At 43.5% G+C, this 17266-nt stretch overlaps 2 protein-coding genes and 1 long non-coding RNA gene across 8 annotated transcripts in view; 1 reads left to right on the top strand and 2 right to left on the bottom strand.

Moving 5' to 3' along the window:
* LOC147009127 (uncharacterized) overlaps positions 1-4879 on the bottom strand; it is a 63241-nt gene extending 58362 nt beyond the window's left edge. Inside the window, exon 1 of the mRNA XM_085862762.1 lies at positions 3559-4879. The gene's annotated coding sequence lies outside the window, so the exon portion shown is untranslated. The remainder of the gene's footprint in view (positions 1-3558) is intronic.
* Positions 2904-17266, top strand: part of DCAF13 (DDB1 and CUL4 associated factor 13) — a 58336-nt gene continuing 43973 nt past the window's right edge. Inside the window, exon 1 of the mRNA XM_085862810.1 lies at positions 2904-3003. Coding sequence (XP_085718936.1) covers positions 2919-3003 — 85 coding nt within the window. The 5' untranslated portion in view covers positions 2904-2918. The remainder of the gene's footprint in view (positions 3004-17266) is intronic.
* LOC147009126 (uncharacterized) lies at positions 9834-16809 on the bottom strand. Of its 6 annotated transcripts, none has more exons than XR_015052991.1 (3): positions 14609-16809; positions 13227-14553; positions 9834-11790 (listed from the first exon to the last, which is right to left on the bottom strand). It is a non-coding gene; the product is annotated as an uncharacterized LOC147009126 (long non-coding RNA). The 6 variants fall into 6 exon arrangements; XR_015052992.1 differs by having other exon boundaries at positions 13750-14553; positions 14609-16808; XR_015052988.1 differs by having other exon boundaries at positions 9835-13382; positions 13750-14553.

Genomic DNA, 17266 nt, shown 5'->3' with positions numbered 1-17266 from the left:
AAGGTGTTTGAATTGTATTATATTGGATCCTCTTTGCGAAGAGACATTCTCATGAAGAGACCCTTTCGTAGACCCCTCGGGACTGGACCCGTGACCTCCACCATCCTCCACTTTCCCAAATCCTTGCAAAGGTCAATGACACTGATTGGCTCCTCACGAACATCTGGGTGCTCGTTATCTGCCCACAATGACCACCTTATAATTGGACCCTGCACAAGCAGGTGTGGTAAGGTGGTTTCTGCCTGTGCTTCCTCTAACCGCATGTTATGCTCGGAGCTCTCAGGGACCGCCAACCTGTAATTAACGGTTGGTCAGAAAGCAACAGCCATTTCATGGAGACCCCTTGGCAGACCTTCTGAGCAACGCGAGGAAGAGTAGTTTCCAATGGGGGGCTAAAAGGAAGGGTGCCAGCGAGGTGGTGTATTATCACGTGAGCGCTGTTTAATCCAGGCTCCTGCCCCATGTCTAGACGCAGTTTCCTCTCGTGATGTTTGTTTTAGCTCCAAAACGAGCTTTGGCGCCTGGAATTTTGGGACTCGAGCCAAGCTGAACCCCTCATGCTCTCAACTCCGCAGCTACCGCCACTCCCAAGCTTCAACACGTGTTCTTTTGGGCTATGCACATCGCCGAGGGTTCACCTTACCCAGGTAAAGTGACCAAACTCTGACTTTCTCGATGTACATTCTGTGGCTTCAATCCTCCAAAGGCACTTTCATCGTCATCCGGGGCAGCTGGTCTTCAACATCACCTGGACAGGTCTTCAACATCACCTGGACAGGTCTTTCAACATTACTCGGGACAGGTCATTCACCGTCATCTGGAACAGGTGTTTCCACGTCACCAGGTAAAGGTAGAACCAATCCCCCCTGTGAATGCATTTTGAAGGTTCCTTTGTGCAGGTTACATCGACTATTTAACACAACAAATTGTTCAGCTCGTTATGTCGATGTTCATGTGACTTCGTATCAGGTTTTGCTTTTCCCTCTCCACCAATTCCCGCCACCCCCGCCCCTCTCCCCTCACATTCCCTCCTCCCATCGAAAGCACACAGAGAAGCCTTTGTGATGTGAGAAGATGGAAATGCTAAGCAGACACACATCTGGGCCGGAGGGAGGCTGGGTGGGGTTGTGCTAATGGAGGGTGACAGAGAGTGGGTGTGTGCTGGGAGAAGAGGAGAGGGTGGGAGTGGAACACCTCGTGTTCCAAATGTACACACTCACACCACTTCACAGCTGTGAATCCCCATCTTAATACACTCACAGATTGTATACCATTGAGCTGCGAACACAAGAACCTGAAAACCTGCACATCGAGCTACACACACACACACACACACACACACACACACACACACACACACACACACACACACACACACACACACACACACACACACACACACACACACACACACACACACTGTATCACATCTACATACACACATACTGTATCACACATGCTGTATCACACCTACATACACACACATGCACACTACCACACCTACATACACACTACCACACCTACATACACACTACCACACCTACATACACACTACCACACCTGCACACACAAACTGTATGATAATTAAATTGTTGTGTTGCCCGAACTGCACTTATCCGAGTCACGTGTGATCGATTCGGGTAATAGAAAGGAAATAATCCCAATGGTCCTCAAAAACACCTCATCCACATTCACAAACAAGGAACATCACCTCGTCCACATTCACAAACAAGGAACAGCACCTCGTCCACATTCACAAACAAGGAACAGCACCTCGTCCACATTCACAAACAAGGAGCATCACCTCGTCCACATTCACAAACAAGGAACATCACCTCGTCCACATTCACAAACAAGGAACATCACCTCGTCCACATTCACAAACAAGGAACATCACCTCGTCCACATTCACAAACAAGGAACATCACCTCATCCACATTCACAAACAAGGAACATCACCTCGTCCACATTCACAAACAAGGAACATCACCTCGTCCACATTCACAAACAAGGAACATCACCTCGTCCACATTCACAAACAAGGAACATCACCTCGTCCACATTCACAAACAAGGAGCATCACCTCGTCCACATTCACAAACAAGGAGCATCACCTCGTTCACATTCACAAACAAGGAACAGCACCTCGTCCACATTCACAAACAAGGAGCATCACCTCGTTCACATTCACAAACAAGGAACAGCACCTCGTCCACATTCACAAACAAGGAACATCACCTCGTGCACATTCACAAACAAGGAACATCACCTCGTCCACATTCACAAACAAGGAACAGCACCTCGTCCACATTCACAAACAAGGAACAGCACCTTGTCCACGTTCACAAACAATGAATATCACCTCATTTACAGTGCCTGTAGTACGTCTACACCCCCCTTTCAAAATGTTCACCTTTCGTTACCTTATAGCCTGGAATGAAATCACACTTTTTCCACCTAAATATACACACCGTAACCCACAACTTCCAAATGAAAAACAAATGTTTACAAATATCAGAAAACTAAAAATGCAAAACTAGAACATCTTGGTTGGATGAGTGTCCACCTCTGAAGTTAATACTTGGTTGAAGCACCTTTGGCAGCAATTACAGCTGTGAATCTGTTGGGATAGGTCTCTCCCAACTTTGCACACCTTGATTGGACAATGTTTGCCCATTCTTCAACACAAAACTGTTCAAATTCAGTGAAGTTGTGTTTGGAGCGTTGATGGAGAGCAATCTTCAAATCATGCCACAAATTTTCGATTGGATTGAGGTCGGGACTCCGACCAGGCCACTCAAGGACATTTATCACTTGCAAAATGGAAGATTTTGGAAGAGTCCATTTTGTTATTCTGTCTGTCTGTTTATCGCCTGCAGATCACAATTTTAAAACCAATCTTCACGAAACTTCACCACATGGTGGAGTTTGTCAAAAAGGAAGAAAGAAGCCTGTTGTTTTTGAGGTCTAAACGTCAACAGAGGCGGAAGGTCAACAACTTAGGTGAGATTTCTAAAATCCTCAATTTTCATCCGATTGACTTGAAATTTGAAGAGGATTTGCATATTTGGTCATTGAATTCAACCACCAATTAATTTTTGAGGTCAAATTTGTTTTATGGATTTTGCAAGTGTCGTGCTATGCATGACGACTTCTTGTCTTTTTGTTCTTTAGCCACTCAAGTGTAGCTTTGGCTGTGTGTTTTGGGTCTTTGTCATGATGAAAGGTGAACTTCCGTCCCAATTTAAATTTTCTTGTGGAGGGCACAGCAGGTTTTCTTGGAGGATTTTCCTGTATTTTGCTCCATCCATTTTCACTTCTCTCCTGACAAGTTCCCCAGTCCCTGCTGATGAGAAACATCCCCCATAACATGGTGCTGCCACCACCATGTTTCACAGTAGGGATGGTGTTCTTTGTGTGATGTCCTGTGTTGGATTTGCACCAAACGTAACATTTTTTATATAAGCCAAAAAGTTCCATCTTGGTTTCGTCAGACAACAAAACTTTTTACCATGTGACTTCAGAATCTCTGGAGTTTTTTGTTTTTTTTTACTTCACCTGGATGATAGTTCCGGGGAGCTTATGGGATGGCACGTCATCAGTCCATCCGTCGGTATATCCGTTCGTCCACAAATACTTTCAACTTCTGTGAAACGACACACACGATTTTGATGAAACTTAACCACAATGTTCATTGCTGTGCATCTACCAACGTTTGATCATGACATTAAATAAATAAATAAAATAAATATCGGGCCCTCATGGGTTCTACCAGAGTTGCCCCCCAAAATAGGGATTTGTTTTCTTCTCTGAAACGACACACATTTCCGATGAAACTTGACCACACCTTATCACCCGTGATGTACTAAGGTTTGTTCATGGCATTAAAAAAAAAACCCATCGGTATTTACTTTCTTCTCCGTGACATATTTTGTGGGTCATCCATGCCTACCAGTGGTGCACTACCAGGTGAGCTCCCAGGGATATTGCCCCTATGTTTTGCATACTTCAAATAGGATTCAAGGTGGGCTTTTTTGAGTAATGGCTTCCTCCTTGCCACCCTACCGTACAGGCGAGACTTGTGGAGTGCTTGGGATATTGTTGTCACATGCACACAGTGATCAGTCTTTACCGTAAAGGCTTATAGCGATGTCAAAGTTGCCATTGGCCTCTTGATTCTCTCTCTGATCAATCTCCTGCTTGCTTAGTCATCCAGTCTGGAGGAACGGATTGATCTAGGCAGGGTCTTGGTGGTACGATACGCCTTCCACTTCTTCATGATTATCTTGACTGTGCTCCAAGGGATATTCAAGGCCTTTGAAATATTTTTATTCCCATCCCCTGATCTGTGCCTTTCCACAACTTTATCCCAGAGGTCTTCAGAAAGCTCTTTGGTGCTCATGGTTGAGTCTTTGCCGTGAAATGCACGACTCAGCAGAGGAAACCAACAGGAACAGTTGATTCAATCCTGAAATAATCAGAATCACTACAATTTATCACAGGTGGAAGCCAATTAACTTGGTGTGTGATTTTAAAGGTGATTGGTTACACCTGAGATCATTACCTCTGTCATCGAAGGTGAAAGGTCATGTTTTCACCCTTCTCTGTTTGTTTGTTCGTCTTTGTTTGTGTACAGCATATCTCAAAAAGTTGTGGACGGATCCGGATCCGGATGAAATTTTGTGGACAGGTTGGGTGTGTGACGAGGACGAACTGATTCGATTTTGGTGAAGAACCGGATCCGGATCTGATATAATTTTTAAATTGATTCTTCACCGTTGAGAGATGGGGCTAAACCGATATATAGCACGATATCTCAAAAAGTTGTGGACGGATTCGGACAAAACTTGGTGGGCAGGTTGGGTGTGTAACGACAAGGATGAATTGATTCAATTTTGTTGATCCGAATCTGGATCTGGATATGAGTTATTTAATTTTTCAAGTGATTCTTCGCTTTTAAGAGAGAGGACCATAAACCATATAGTCGTTTATATCATGATATTTCAAACATGTGTTGGGCCAGATACGTTGTCGTGGATCGGGCGTTACGTGGCGGAGGTGTGCGCTCTTCCGAGTGCCCTTCTAGTTTACAATTGCTAATATAAAGGGGTGAAACTTGTCTAACCAACATATTCTAGTTTTGTATTTTATTATTAATTTTCGGATATTTGTATAATTTATTTTTCACTTGGAAGGCGTGGGTTACGATGTGCGAATAAAGGTTGAAAAAGTCTCATTTAATGCAATTTAATTCCAGCGTATCAGGCAACAAAAGGTGAAAATTTTGAAAGGGGGTGTACACTTTCTATAGTCACTGTATATTCATTTACAAGGAACCGCACCTCGTCCACGTACAGGGAATAACACCTCATCCACATACACATACAAACCTCGTCCACAAACACGACGACACGTTATATCAGAAACTCATCCACATTCTCTTCTAATCTGCGCAACAATAACCCCACAGGATTGTGACGTCAGGATCATTTTTGGAGCGTTGAGGTCATGGCGTAAGAGAAACAGAGAGAGAGAGAGATACACAAACAGGTGCAGAGGAGAACATTGAAATAACATCTTGTGAACAAGTAGGCTCTTGTGAGCTTTAATGGCTGGAAATAGTAATTACGGGATACGTAGTTAAGTGATGACGTGAGCTAAATATCTGAATGGTTTCCTTGTGTCCTTATGGCTGTAATTTTAATACACACCAAACACGAGGATATATTTACACACCGAGAGATCGGGGAAAGACCGACGGGTTGTTCAAACAAAAGAGCTGTGTCGGGGTCCTGATGCAATGGCCTAATCCGACCCATCAGGTTGATGTGCACAAACCCATGTGCCCTGGGTAGAGAAGTGCTTGCGGTGTCCTGTTCCTCAACCAAGTCCTGAAGAATGGTGACATTGCCATTCCAAACCATCCCTTCATTGTTTGGAGAAAAGGGTGAACGAGGTGAACCGTGTCCTCAAAAAACACTCCTCGGGTCTCAGCGTACCCTATCAACCTCCTCCTTGCTGGTGGAGTTTGGGGTACAAGGTCATCAACGACCTTCCATGATGGGGGTACAAGGTCGTCAACGATGGCATGTCACTATTTTCCACATCATGCTCTTCCACAGTGGACATTCATCCATCGATCTAAACCCCATCCGGGAATTACATCACCTGTCTATTGGAGAAGAATTCCTTCAGCTTGTTGATTCAATGTCCATCCGGGTCAGGAACTGGACACTGGAGAGATTCCGGACTAAAGGGGTTGAAACCTCAATGATGGTCAAAGTGTGGGTCCACAACATTCCTCGTGTCCAAAGGTGATCCAAGAGGAAGGAGACGGACGGAGAGAGACGTATACGGAGCACACTGGGATGCAATGGAGGGATTCAAAGTCCCACCATGTTTGTTTTATAATTAATTGTTGAACTCCAAGATTATTTGCAAAAGGCAACCTTGCTCGATGGTGAACGACGCATTCCTCATCCCAAACACAAACCTGAAGCCAAAACCTTGGTAATCACCCAACTTAGCAATGTTCTTCGGCTTCTCCATTCATGGGCAGCACAGGGCTGCGGGGTAGCATCATTTACTGAGGGGCATGGCTGTGCTGCTGATGTAGTGCCCTCTGCTGGTTAGGGCAGGAATTTGTCATTTGTTCAGGGTACCGGTGAAAGCTCGCCGACTCTTCATGAAGGACACCATGGGATGTTTAACGTCCAACAACAAATATTGACAGATGGGAGGTCCAGTTGAACATCCTCCCGAGGGACGACACACGCATTGATGAATTGCCCGACTGGTAAAACACCAGGCTGACAGTTTATAGCTGGGTCAGGATTCATACTCAGGCCTGACAGCCTATAGACGAGTATGCATACCTCCATGCCATCCTATCAGGCCAAGGAATGTTCTGATGGATTGGAACATGTACCGTCATGGCCAAAACTATTGGAACCCTTACACTTTTTTCAGGTAATACACCATTTCTTCCAGAAAATTGTTGAAATTTTAAAAAATGTTTTGTTATCCACAAATGTATTTCTTTGGTTTGCAGTGGAACAAAGCAAAAAAAAAAAAGCTGAAAATTTTCCTAAATCCTAGCTTTATTCCACACACAAATCCAAAAATGGCCCGGACGATATAATTGGCACCTTTAAGAAGTTGTTAGAAATAATTAGATTTAAAGCAGGTGATTCTCCTTTACTTTGGAATTGAACTCACCTGTGGTGAGTTGCAGGTGCCTGCAATATAAAAATCACTCATTCAACCAGTTTAAATGGAGAAAAGGAGTCATTCTGCTGTTTTTTTTGTCACTGTGTGTACCACAATGAGCACGGAGAAAAGACAGAAAACCAGAGACTTGTCTGAGGAGGTCAGACACAAGATTGGACAATCTCAATGCTACAAGTCCATCTCCAGAGACCTTGACATTCCTGTGTCCACCACAATGTTATCAGGAAGTTTAAGGCCAATGTCACTGTAAACAACCTCCTTGGTGGGTGACCGCAAGAGAAAACTTGATCGAAGATTGCAGCGAAGGATCGTTCGAATGGTGGAGAAAGCACATCGATCAACTGCCAGATTCAAGCTGACCTTCAGACATAAGGTACGACAGTTAACTCGCACCATCCGTCGCCAACTCAATGAAAGGGGGTTCTATGGTAGGAGACCCAGGAGGGCCCCACTGATGTGTGAGAGAGAGACAGACAGAAGAAAGCCTGATTGGAGTTTGCCAAAATCCTTCTGGGAGAATGTCCTGTGGACAGATGAGACCAAATTAGAGCTTTCTGGTAAAGCACATCATCTCCAAGTTTACAGATAACAAAATGAAGTCTTCAAAGAAAAGAACGCCTTCCCGACAGTCAAACATGGAGGAGGTTCAGTGATGTTTTGGAGTTGCTGTGCTGCCTCTGGCACTGGATGCCAGAATTTTTTGTCACTGTGTGAAATAAAGAATTGTGGAGACCAAATACTTTTTGCCAATTTCAACTTATTTTTCGAGAAAATTGTGAGTTATTTGAAAAAGGAAAAAAGGGTGCCAATATTTTTGGCCACCACCGTGTAAACCAGATCGTCGTACGTCAGAACCAAGGATGTAGCAGGACACGTGCAGAGTGGGTCACTCAACTTGTTCAGTGAGTATTCGGAGTGACGAAACCATGGGATATCGTCATGGAGATTTGGAAGTCACCGTCATCTCATGGAAAAATTTCTCTTTTTCTACCAGAGAGGCAGGTGGTGTGCAAACTTTGCTTACCAACCAAACTGCATTGATCCGAAATAGGCAAGACCACACTGTGAGCCGGACGATGCTTCTCCGATTGGTGAGGCTCCCAGTGGAGGGGGGGGGTAATGCTCCCTCAGAAAAGTGTTTTTGAGAAATTAACTTCAATCAGTGAGTTCTGGTGAAGCCCGCAGAGTGGTAGAACTTCGACAAAACAAAGGACGTCCTGAAGGGTTTCTTGACACGACTCTCTAACTTGACAAATGGAGTCAAAGCAAAACCACCAAGACATACTATGACGCAAAGAGACTACTCGCTAATTTAGTGGTTCGTCCACACAAGAGCATTTGAGAAATCGATCCAACTCGTTCCGTTTGACTTCATCGCTGCTAATGTCTCATCATTCGCTTTTGTTCACCTTTCGGCAATCCAATGTCAAAACCCCGACTAACCATACTAGCTAGGTCACCAATTGTTCTCCTTCTTCCTCTACTGTAGAACATATGATGGAAGTATGAGGTTGACATGGACATTTTATTTGAGAAGAAGAAAGAAAAAAAAATAAAATCATCGCTCAATGCTCATCTAACTTGAGGAAGTTATTCTGGAAGTGACATCACCACTGGTCAAAGGATTCTGGGTAAAACCAAGATGGTGACCACATCACTTGTGCTGCAGAACTGAACTATAGCCTAGAAGTTCCTCAGGAAACTAAAGACAACTGGAAGGGCACGAAGTTGAGCGCATACCTCCATCAGGCTGATTACTTTACATTGTTAATCCCTAGGGCCGGATCTGGATTCCGACCTGAACGAAAATCTAATCAACTTGCTCTTCTCACCCACCCACCTCATCCACAAAGTTTCGTCCATAACTTTTTGAGATATTCTGCACACACACACGGACAGACAGACAGACACACAGACAGACACACAGACAGACACAGGGGTGAAAACATAACCTCTGTTCACCTTTGGGTGAGGAGGTAATTACCAGGAAACTGTGTGCGGTTTGGTGGATGGATGTCCCTCACGTGGTTCTACGTATACATGGTGCAGTGTTCAGCAATAGTATGCACGTGCATTGTTGAGCGATCTTGAACATCGTCACGTGCAGGCGAATGCTCTCACTCGAGCAACTGTTGGCGTTGAACAATTTCTCAGTGTTATCGTTGGTATTATCCGTGAGATTGCAGAGACTTCGATGTCAGTGTGGAAACGATTGTTCACTCCCCTCTGAGATTCAATATGGTGAGTGTGGACCTCATGTTTGATCAACAGGCAATTCGAGTGAGCATTTGGCAACAGAGCTCCTGGAATCGTTTTTTTTTTCATGTTTCAGGACCATAACAGTTGAACTCATGTGGAATTTGGAAAACTTGGGGGAAAATAATTCGGGGCAAAACCCCTGGGCGCTCACCTGGCAGAATAATGATACTGAGGAGGTCAATGTGGGACGGAATCAGCAAAATGTACCAATAAACTAATGTTAAAACAAATACTTATTATGATGAGGAAACCCCACCCCCCCTCCCCATACACCTCCTTAGACCCCGATTTTTTTTTTTAATGTTGTGAACAACTTTGGTATATCTCGGGTGATGAAGGTTGTGGTCAAGTTTCATCAAAATTGTGAGTGTAGTTTCAGTGAAGAAGTTGCACATGTTTGTGGACGGACGGACGACACACCATCCCATAAGCTCCCCGGGACTCGGTTCCAGGTGAGATGAAGACATCAATGGTAAGGTAGCGACTTGTTATGCAATGAAATATGTAAACGATTACCAAGGATGCTGCATCAGGGCACGACCTTACCGTCCGACCATGGTCGCTCCAACACGGCGAACGTGACCACCCCCTCATGTTGATCGTTTGGGAAATTCCACATCATTCCCCACACAACCCCGACCAATCACCGGGTGATTTTAAATCTCTTGGACCAATCAAAGAACACCTGAGTGACGTTAACCTTATGAATTAGGAGACATGAAAGCACGTCCTAAAATTGGCTGAACTAGACTCGGTGGTGTAATAGTTAGAGAGTGCGCTCCGAGTTCAGGAGGTTGGTGGATTGTACCCCGTCTGAGTCATACCAGACTTAAAAAAAAAATGGTATGTGCCGTTTCCTTGCTTGACAGTCAGCATGGACAAACAACCATGGGTTGGCAACCGATGCGTAGGCTTGATGGGCCCAATGGCCTCCTCCAAAGTTGAAGTTGAAGTTTTTTTGTTTTTTTTTGTATACCTTGGTCAAGGCTCGTATGAGAGCTAACACACAACTCACAGCAAGGAGGCATGAGACAAGAGGGGCGGGAGTGGAAGGGACAAAACAGTGGGGAACAGACACATTAGGTGAACTGTGGAAGGGAGAGGGATGGGGATGGGACGGGGAACATGGCGAAGAGAAGATGGACATTTCAGGGACTTTCAGGAAGGAAAGCAGGAGAAATGAAGGAAGTGGGCTTGGGTGGATTATCGGGGGTAGAAAAGATCGAGGATTTGGATGGGGGAAGATAAGAGGTGGTGGTGAACAGCTGTTTTGAAAGCCTGGAGGGAAGAATGGGAAAGAATAGAGTGAGGAAGTTTATTCCAAAGGCGGGAAAAAAGAGGAATGAAAGAGTGAAGATGAGCAGTGATTCCTTGTACCTTGTATGATACATTGTGATTCCTTGTATGATACAAGTTCCTTGTACGGGAAAATATTTTCCATCCCAAGCATTCCGAGATGCAGAGGGAACGAAGAGGCAACCACATCGATGGGGACAAGTGTATACCTGTAGAAGGTGAATCGCCTTGAGAAATAGTTGGCTTCCTTGTACTTTTTGATTCGCTGGAATTAAACATTTGTATGAACCCGGAACGACCCTCACTTCTTCATTACATACAAGAGTTCGAAAAGGGGGAGAAGAGGGGGGGGGGTCTTGTCCTAAACAAACAAAAACACGGAACAACACCCCCGGTGGGTTTTGTGACAATAGGCCTTCTGGATATCATGGCCATAAACACAGAAGGACAAACAAGTAAAATCGATTTTAAAAGTGAATCCATTTAATTTAAGTCTTAACTTTTATTTTCATGGAAAGGGTTATGGAGCCGAGGGGTGGGGGGAGGAGAGAGAGAGAAGAGAGGAGAGAGGAGAGAGGAGAGAGGAGAGAGGAGAGAGGAGAGAGGAGAGAGGAGAGAGGAGAGAGGAGAGAGGAGAGAGGAGAGAGGAGAGAGGAGAGAGGAGAGAGGAGAGAGGAGAGAGGAGAGAGGAGAGAGCAGAGAGGAGAGAGGAGAGAGGAGAGAGAGGAGAGAGAGGAGAGAGAGAGAGAGAGAGAGAGATATATATATATATATATATGTGTGTGTGTATGCATAGGGGGGGGGGTATGGTTCAGAAGTTCTGGACTCTTCTTAGATCTGCCTGTAGGTCCACTTCAAACAGGTGTGAGCTCAGACGCGTGACGTGTCCGTTCATGATCTTTTCTCATTGTTTCTCAGGTTTATCGACACGAGTTTCGAACATGCTCAGTAACCGGACCGGGCGGGCTGTGTGGACCATCTCCGAAGAGCGAGCAGTGAGACTGCCTGGAGAAAAGGTCCAAAAGGAGGAAAGATGGGAATAATTGGTTCACGTGACACACTGCGATTACAGGACAGGAATACAATGGATACCGTGACCAAAACAAAAGGAAACTAGAAGGGCACTCGGCAGAGCGCGTACCTCCGCCACGTAATACCTGATCCACAAGAACATATCGGGCCTAATACATGTTTTAAATATCGTGCTCTACATTACTACATCGTTTTTGGCCCAATCTCTCAATGGTGAAGAATCACTTTTAAAATTAAATAATTATCGTATCCAAAATCCAGATTCAGATCTTCACCAAAATCGAATCAGTTCGTCGTGTCACACACCCAACCTGTACAGCAAATTTCATCCAGATCCATCGACAACTTTTTGAGATATGCTACACATAAACAGAGAGGGGTGAAAACAACCTCCTTCACCTTCGGTGGTGGAGGTAATAAATTAATCACTCCAGCATTTCAAAAATGAACACAATTTGTCCGGATTGGCGTTCATAGGGCAAGGTCGAGTGGAAAACTCGCTCTGGCCTCGAGGGCACTGTGGATATACAGAGAGTTTAATTAAAACATTTGTTGAACCGTTAAACCGCTTCCTTTCCCCCCACAACACTTTCATAGCGATTCCTCAAACCCCGCTATCAGATGTGATAACAGAGATAACCGGTGCAGGTATCGACCGATGTCGTGGACATGGATCCAGGGTTGGAGACGGGTGACCGATTAACAAGCATAAGGAAGTGAGCGGGGACCTGAAGGGAGGGGGAAGGGTCAAGATTGAGTTTCACACATTGAAGGTAAAATGAGGAGGGGAGCCGGAAGAGGGTCATGATGGGGGTGGGGAGGATTTCAAGAAGATGGGGGGGGAGAGGGGGGAAGAGTTCAAAACTAATGTCAGATGTATAAAGAGGTTTTGTAAACGGAACCGAGAGGGAAGTCACGAAGAGCCGGCAAGAACAGGTAAGCTAGGAAGTTCATTGAAACCTGAAAGGTCATTGTTGAGGTGGTTAGGAGTACAGAATGATGAGATCCTGCGGTAAGAGGGGAAGGGGTGTGAGCTCAGAGACCGTATTCAGGCCGACCCTTGTTTGCAAGCAACAGACCATCACGAAGTGTGGGGAAACAGGAAGTGTGCGTCAGGTCCAGCTCTTGCTCCACTCTGGGCCTTGCATCCTTTGCGTAAGCTACAGCTGCGCGGCACATGCCTCAGTGTTTCACAAAAAAAATTACAACCCGTCTAACAAAAGTCTACAAGATAAGGTATCATCTATTTATTACATACCATAATATAGTGGGGAATTTTGATTGCCATAATGTAGTGGGATATATTTTTGGCCCAAGCCAGTCACGACCTGGATGGGCATGCCTGATAAATCAACTGAGAGTGACAGGAATTTGTAATTTGTTCATGATGCTGGAGATAGCTCACGTACTCTTCGCAAAGGACACCATGGGATCTTCAATGTCCACCGACTAACACCGTCAGATGGGACGCCCAGCTTAACAACCATCCGAGGGACGGCACATGCTGATGAATCACCGGGATGGTGGTTTATAGCTGGGTCAGGATTCGAACCCAGGCAAGACAGCTTAGAGGGGAGTACGTGTGCACACACAAACGATTCATATAAACACCCTGTACGTAGTGGCCACAAACACAACCCCCAACCAGCCCTTTGGTGTGTACAATGGATGCCTCCAAGGTTCTGGGCCTGGTTTTTTTATATGCTCAAAAACACCACACACACACACACACACACACACACACACTTTTTTAAAAATAAATAAATAAATAAGATGAATTAAATTTCACAAAACTAAGGTGCAGCAGACATTTGATTAAAACTCTAACTCATGGGAATGTTAATTTCACCACAAACATCGAATAATCAAAGTAAATTAAAAGTTCGTACAACAACAACACCAACGTCAACCTCAACCAAACAACGGTCTTACCCTCCGATCGAAGGTCTCACTCCATAATGGGCCAAAAGTGGAACTGGTCTACACCAACCACCTGACACCGACATCTTCCATTAGCGTGGGAGCTTCGGCTTGTCGACAGAAACCAAACCTCACACTCCGTTCCTGTTTAAATTAATGGGAATCATTTAAAAAAAAAACAATTGAAAATAAGAACTCGTTACGTAAACACAACCAATGGCACAGAGGAGACCCGATATGACCCATCACCTCGACCTCAACCCCCTTGTCCATGCGGAGCGCTCGAGCTTCGGAGTCAGCATGATGGCGTTCGGAGAAAGGGTTCGTTCATTCGTAAAGGGGAATGGAAGAACACAAAGCCTTCGTTCCATGGGGTGATGAACACTCTCTGAGACACTCGAGGAACGAGTTCCAAGAGATGAGGTCGTCTCCAAACACTCCTGTCAAATGGACGTCTTCCTCTGTTCTTATAATGAGAAGCACAAGCACCCCATGGGAGAGCCTCACCAAAATACCTCTCCAAAAATACCTCCACCAAAATACCTCTACCAAAATACCTCACCAAAAATACCAATACAAAAATACCTCTCCAAAAATACCTCAAAGTACCTCTACAAAATACCTCCAAAAACACCTAAACAAAAATAACTCGACCAAAATACCTCACCAAAATAGCTCCACAAAAATACCTCTCCAAAAATACCGCACCTAAAATAACCTCTACAAAATAACCTCTCCAAATTACGACAAAAATACCTCGACAAAAATACCTCTACAAAAATACCTCTCCAAAAAAAACATACCTCTACAAAATACCTCGACAAAAATACCTCTACAAAAATACCTCCACAAAAATACCTCTACAAAATACCTCACCAAAAATACCTCTAAAAAAATACCTCCACAAAAATACATCCCCAAAAAATAACTACAAAAATACCTCCAAAAATACAAACATACCTCTACAAAATACCTCCTCAAAAATACCTCACTAAAATACAAACATCTCTACAAAATACCTCACCAAAAATACCTCCACAAAAATACCTCAACAAAAATACATCCCCAAAAAAATAACTGCAAAAATACCTCTCCAAAATAACTCCAAAAAAACCTCCAAATACCTCACCAAAAATCTCTCCAAAAATACCTCCACAAAAATACTTCTCCAAATTACCTCGACAAAAATACCTCGACCAAAAATACCTCACCAAAATACCTCTACAAATTACCTCGACAAAAATACTTCGACAAAAATACCTCCACAAAATACATCAAACATACCTCTACATAATACCTCACCAAAAATACCTCTAAAAAAATACCTCCACAAAAATACCTCTCCAAAAATACATCAAACATACCTCTACAAAAATACCTCCTCAACATACCTCAGCAAAATACATCAAGCATCTCCCCAAAATACCTCACTAAAAATACCTCCACAAAAATACCTCACCAAAAATACATCCCCAAGAAAATACCTCCAAAATAACTCCAAAAAACCTCCAAATACCTCACCAAAAATACCTCTACAAAAACCTCTCCAAAATTACCTCTCCAAAAATACCTCACCAGAAATACCTCTACAAAAATACCTCTACAAAATAAATCAAACATACCTCTACAAAATACATCTCCAAAAATACCTCACCAAAATACAAACATACCTCTAAAATACAAAATAAAAACATACCTCAAAATACAAAAATACATCCCCAAAAAATAACTACAAAAATACCTCCAAAAATACATCAAACATACCTCTACAAAAATACCTCACCAACATACCTCAGCAAAATACATCAAACATCTCTACAAAATACCTCACCAAAAATACCTCCACAAATACCTCTCCAAAATACCTCCACAAAAAAAACTAAAAAGCATACCTCTCCAAAATAACTCCAAAAAACCTCCAAATACCTCACCAAAAATACCTCCACAAAATCTCTCCAAAATACCTCTACAAAAATACCTCTCCAAAATACCTCCACAAAAATACCTCAACAAAATACCTCTTCAGAAATACCTCTCCAAATTACCTCAACAAAAATACCTCGACAAAAACACCTCCACAAAAATACCTCTCCAAATTACCTCAACAAAAATACCTCCACAAAAACACCTCTACAAAAATACCTCTCCAAAAATACGACAAAAATATCTCCACAAAAATACTTCACCAAAATACAAACATACCTCTACAAAATACCTCCAAAAAAATACCTCCACAAAAATACCTCTCCAAAAAAATAACTACAAAAATACCGCCAAAATACAAACATACCTTTACAAAATACCTCTCCAAAAATACCTCAACATACCTCAGCAAAATACCTCACCAAAATACATCAAACATCTCTACAAAATACCTCACCAAAAATACCTCCACAAAAACCTCCAAAAATACCTCACCAAAATACCTCCACAAAAATACATCCGAAAAAAATACCTCTCCAAAATAACTCCAAAAAACCTCCAAATACCTCTACAAAAACCTCTCCAAAAATACATCTACAAAAATACCTCAACAAAAATATGACAAAAATACCTCCACAAAAATACCTCACCAAAATACATCAAACATACCTCTACAAAATACCTCACCAAAAATACCTCTCCAAAAATACATCCCCAAAAAAATAACTACAAAAATACCTCCAAAATACAAACATACCTCTACAAAATACCTCACCAAAAATACCTCTCCAACATACCTCAGCAAAATACATCAAACATCTCTACAAAATACCCCTCCAAAAATACCTCCCCCAAAAAATACCTCTCCAAAATAACTCCAAAAAACCCATACCTCACCAAAAATACCTCTCCAAAAATACCTCTACAAAAATACCTCCACAATACCTCACCAAGATACATCATCAAACATACCTCAACAAAATACCTCTCATGATCCTTTGAAGCAAGTCTGGATGTAATAAGCCCAGAACCACAGGAGTACCTTGACAAACAAACAAACACACACAACAAAACACTGGTCCATGAAATACAGTAACATGTAGCACATTACCTGTAGGGTGGTTGCGTCACCACCCCCCCACCCCCCCACCCCACCCACACACAATTCTGACAATTCAACAAAAAAGCATCAGCCTCCCCCTCCCAACTCTGTCCCACCTTTGCTCTTATTTCCAACAATTTTCTCAGATTGTGAGTTCAATAAGTGACTGTGTCAACGGATTTCTGTGAAGTTGGTGATAACCTGATAGTGGAGCAGAAAGCATTCCATGTTCGTGGGGGGAGGGGGGGCAACCCCTCCAAACCCAAGTCCTCACCCTTCCCCTCCCAACCCGAAGGCATTGACCCCTTCCCTACACTCAAGCCTTCAAAACCCCCATGCCCCGCACCCACCGAAAGTCCTCAGCCCCCACACCCTCTCCCCTCTTCCAAAGTTGTCCCATCGTTACTCTCACCCTTCTCCTGCTCATAAAAACAAACAGGCATTCCCACGTCGAAACAGTAGAACATGGAATGTTTTCTGCTGTCGACACAGTCGCTTATTCAA

The sequence above is a fragment of the Eptatretus burgeri genome, chromosome 17 (assembly GCF_056783735.1).
Source record: "Eptatretus burgeri isolate ZD-2024b chromosome 17, Ebu_testis_v1, whole genome shotgun sequence".
NCBI classification, from domain to species: Eukaryota; Metazoa; Chordata; class Myxini; order Myxiniformes; family Myxinidae; genus Eptatretus; species Eptatretus burgeri.
Note: the sequence above shows the minus strand (reverse complement) of the source record. Positions and strands in the feature narration are given on the sequence as shown.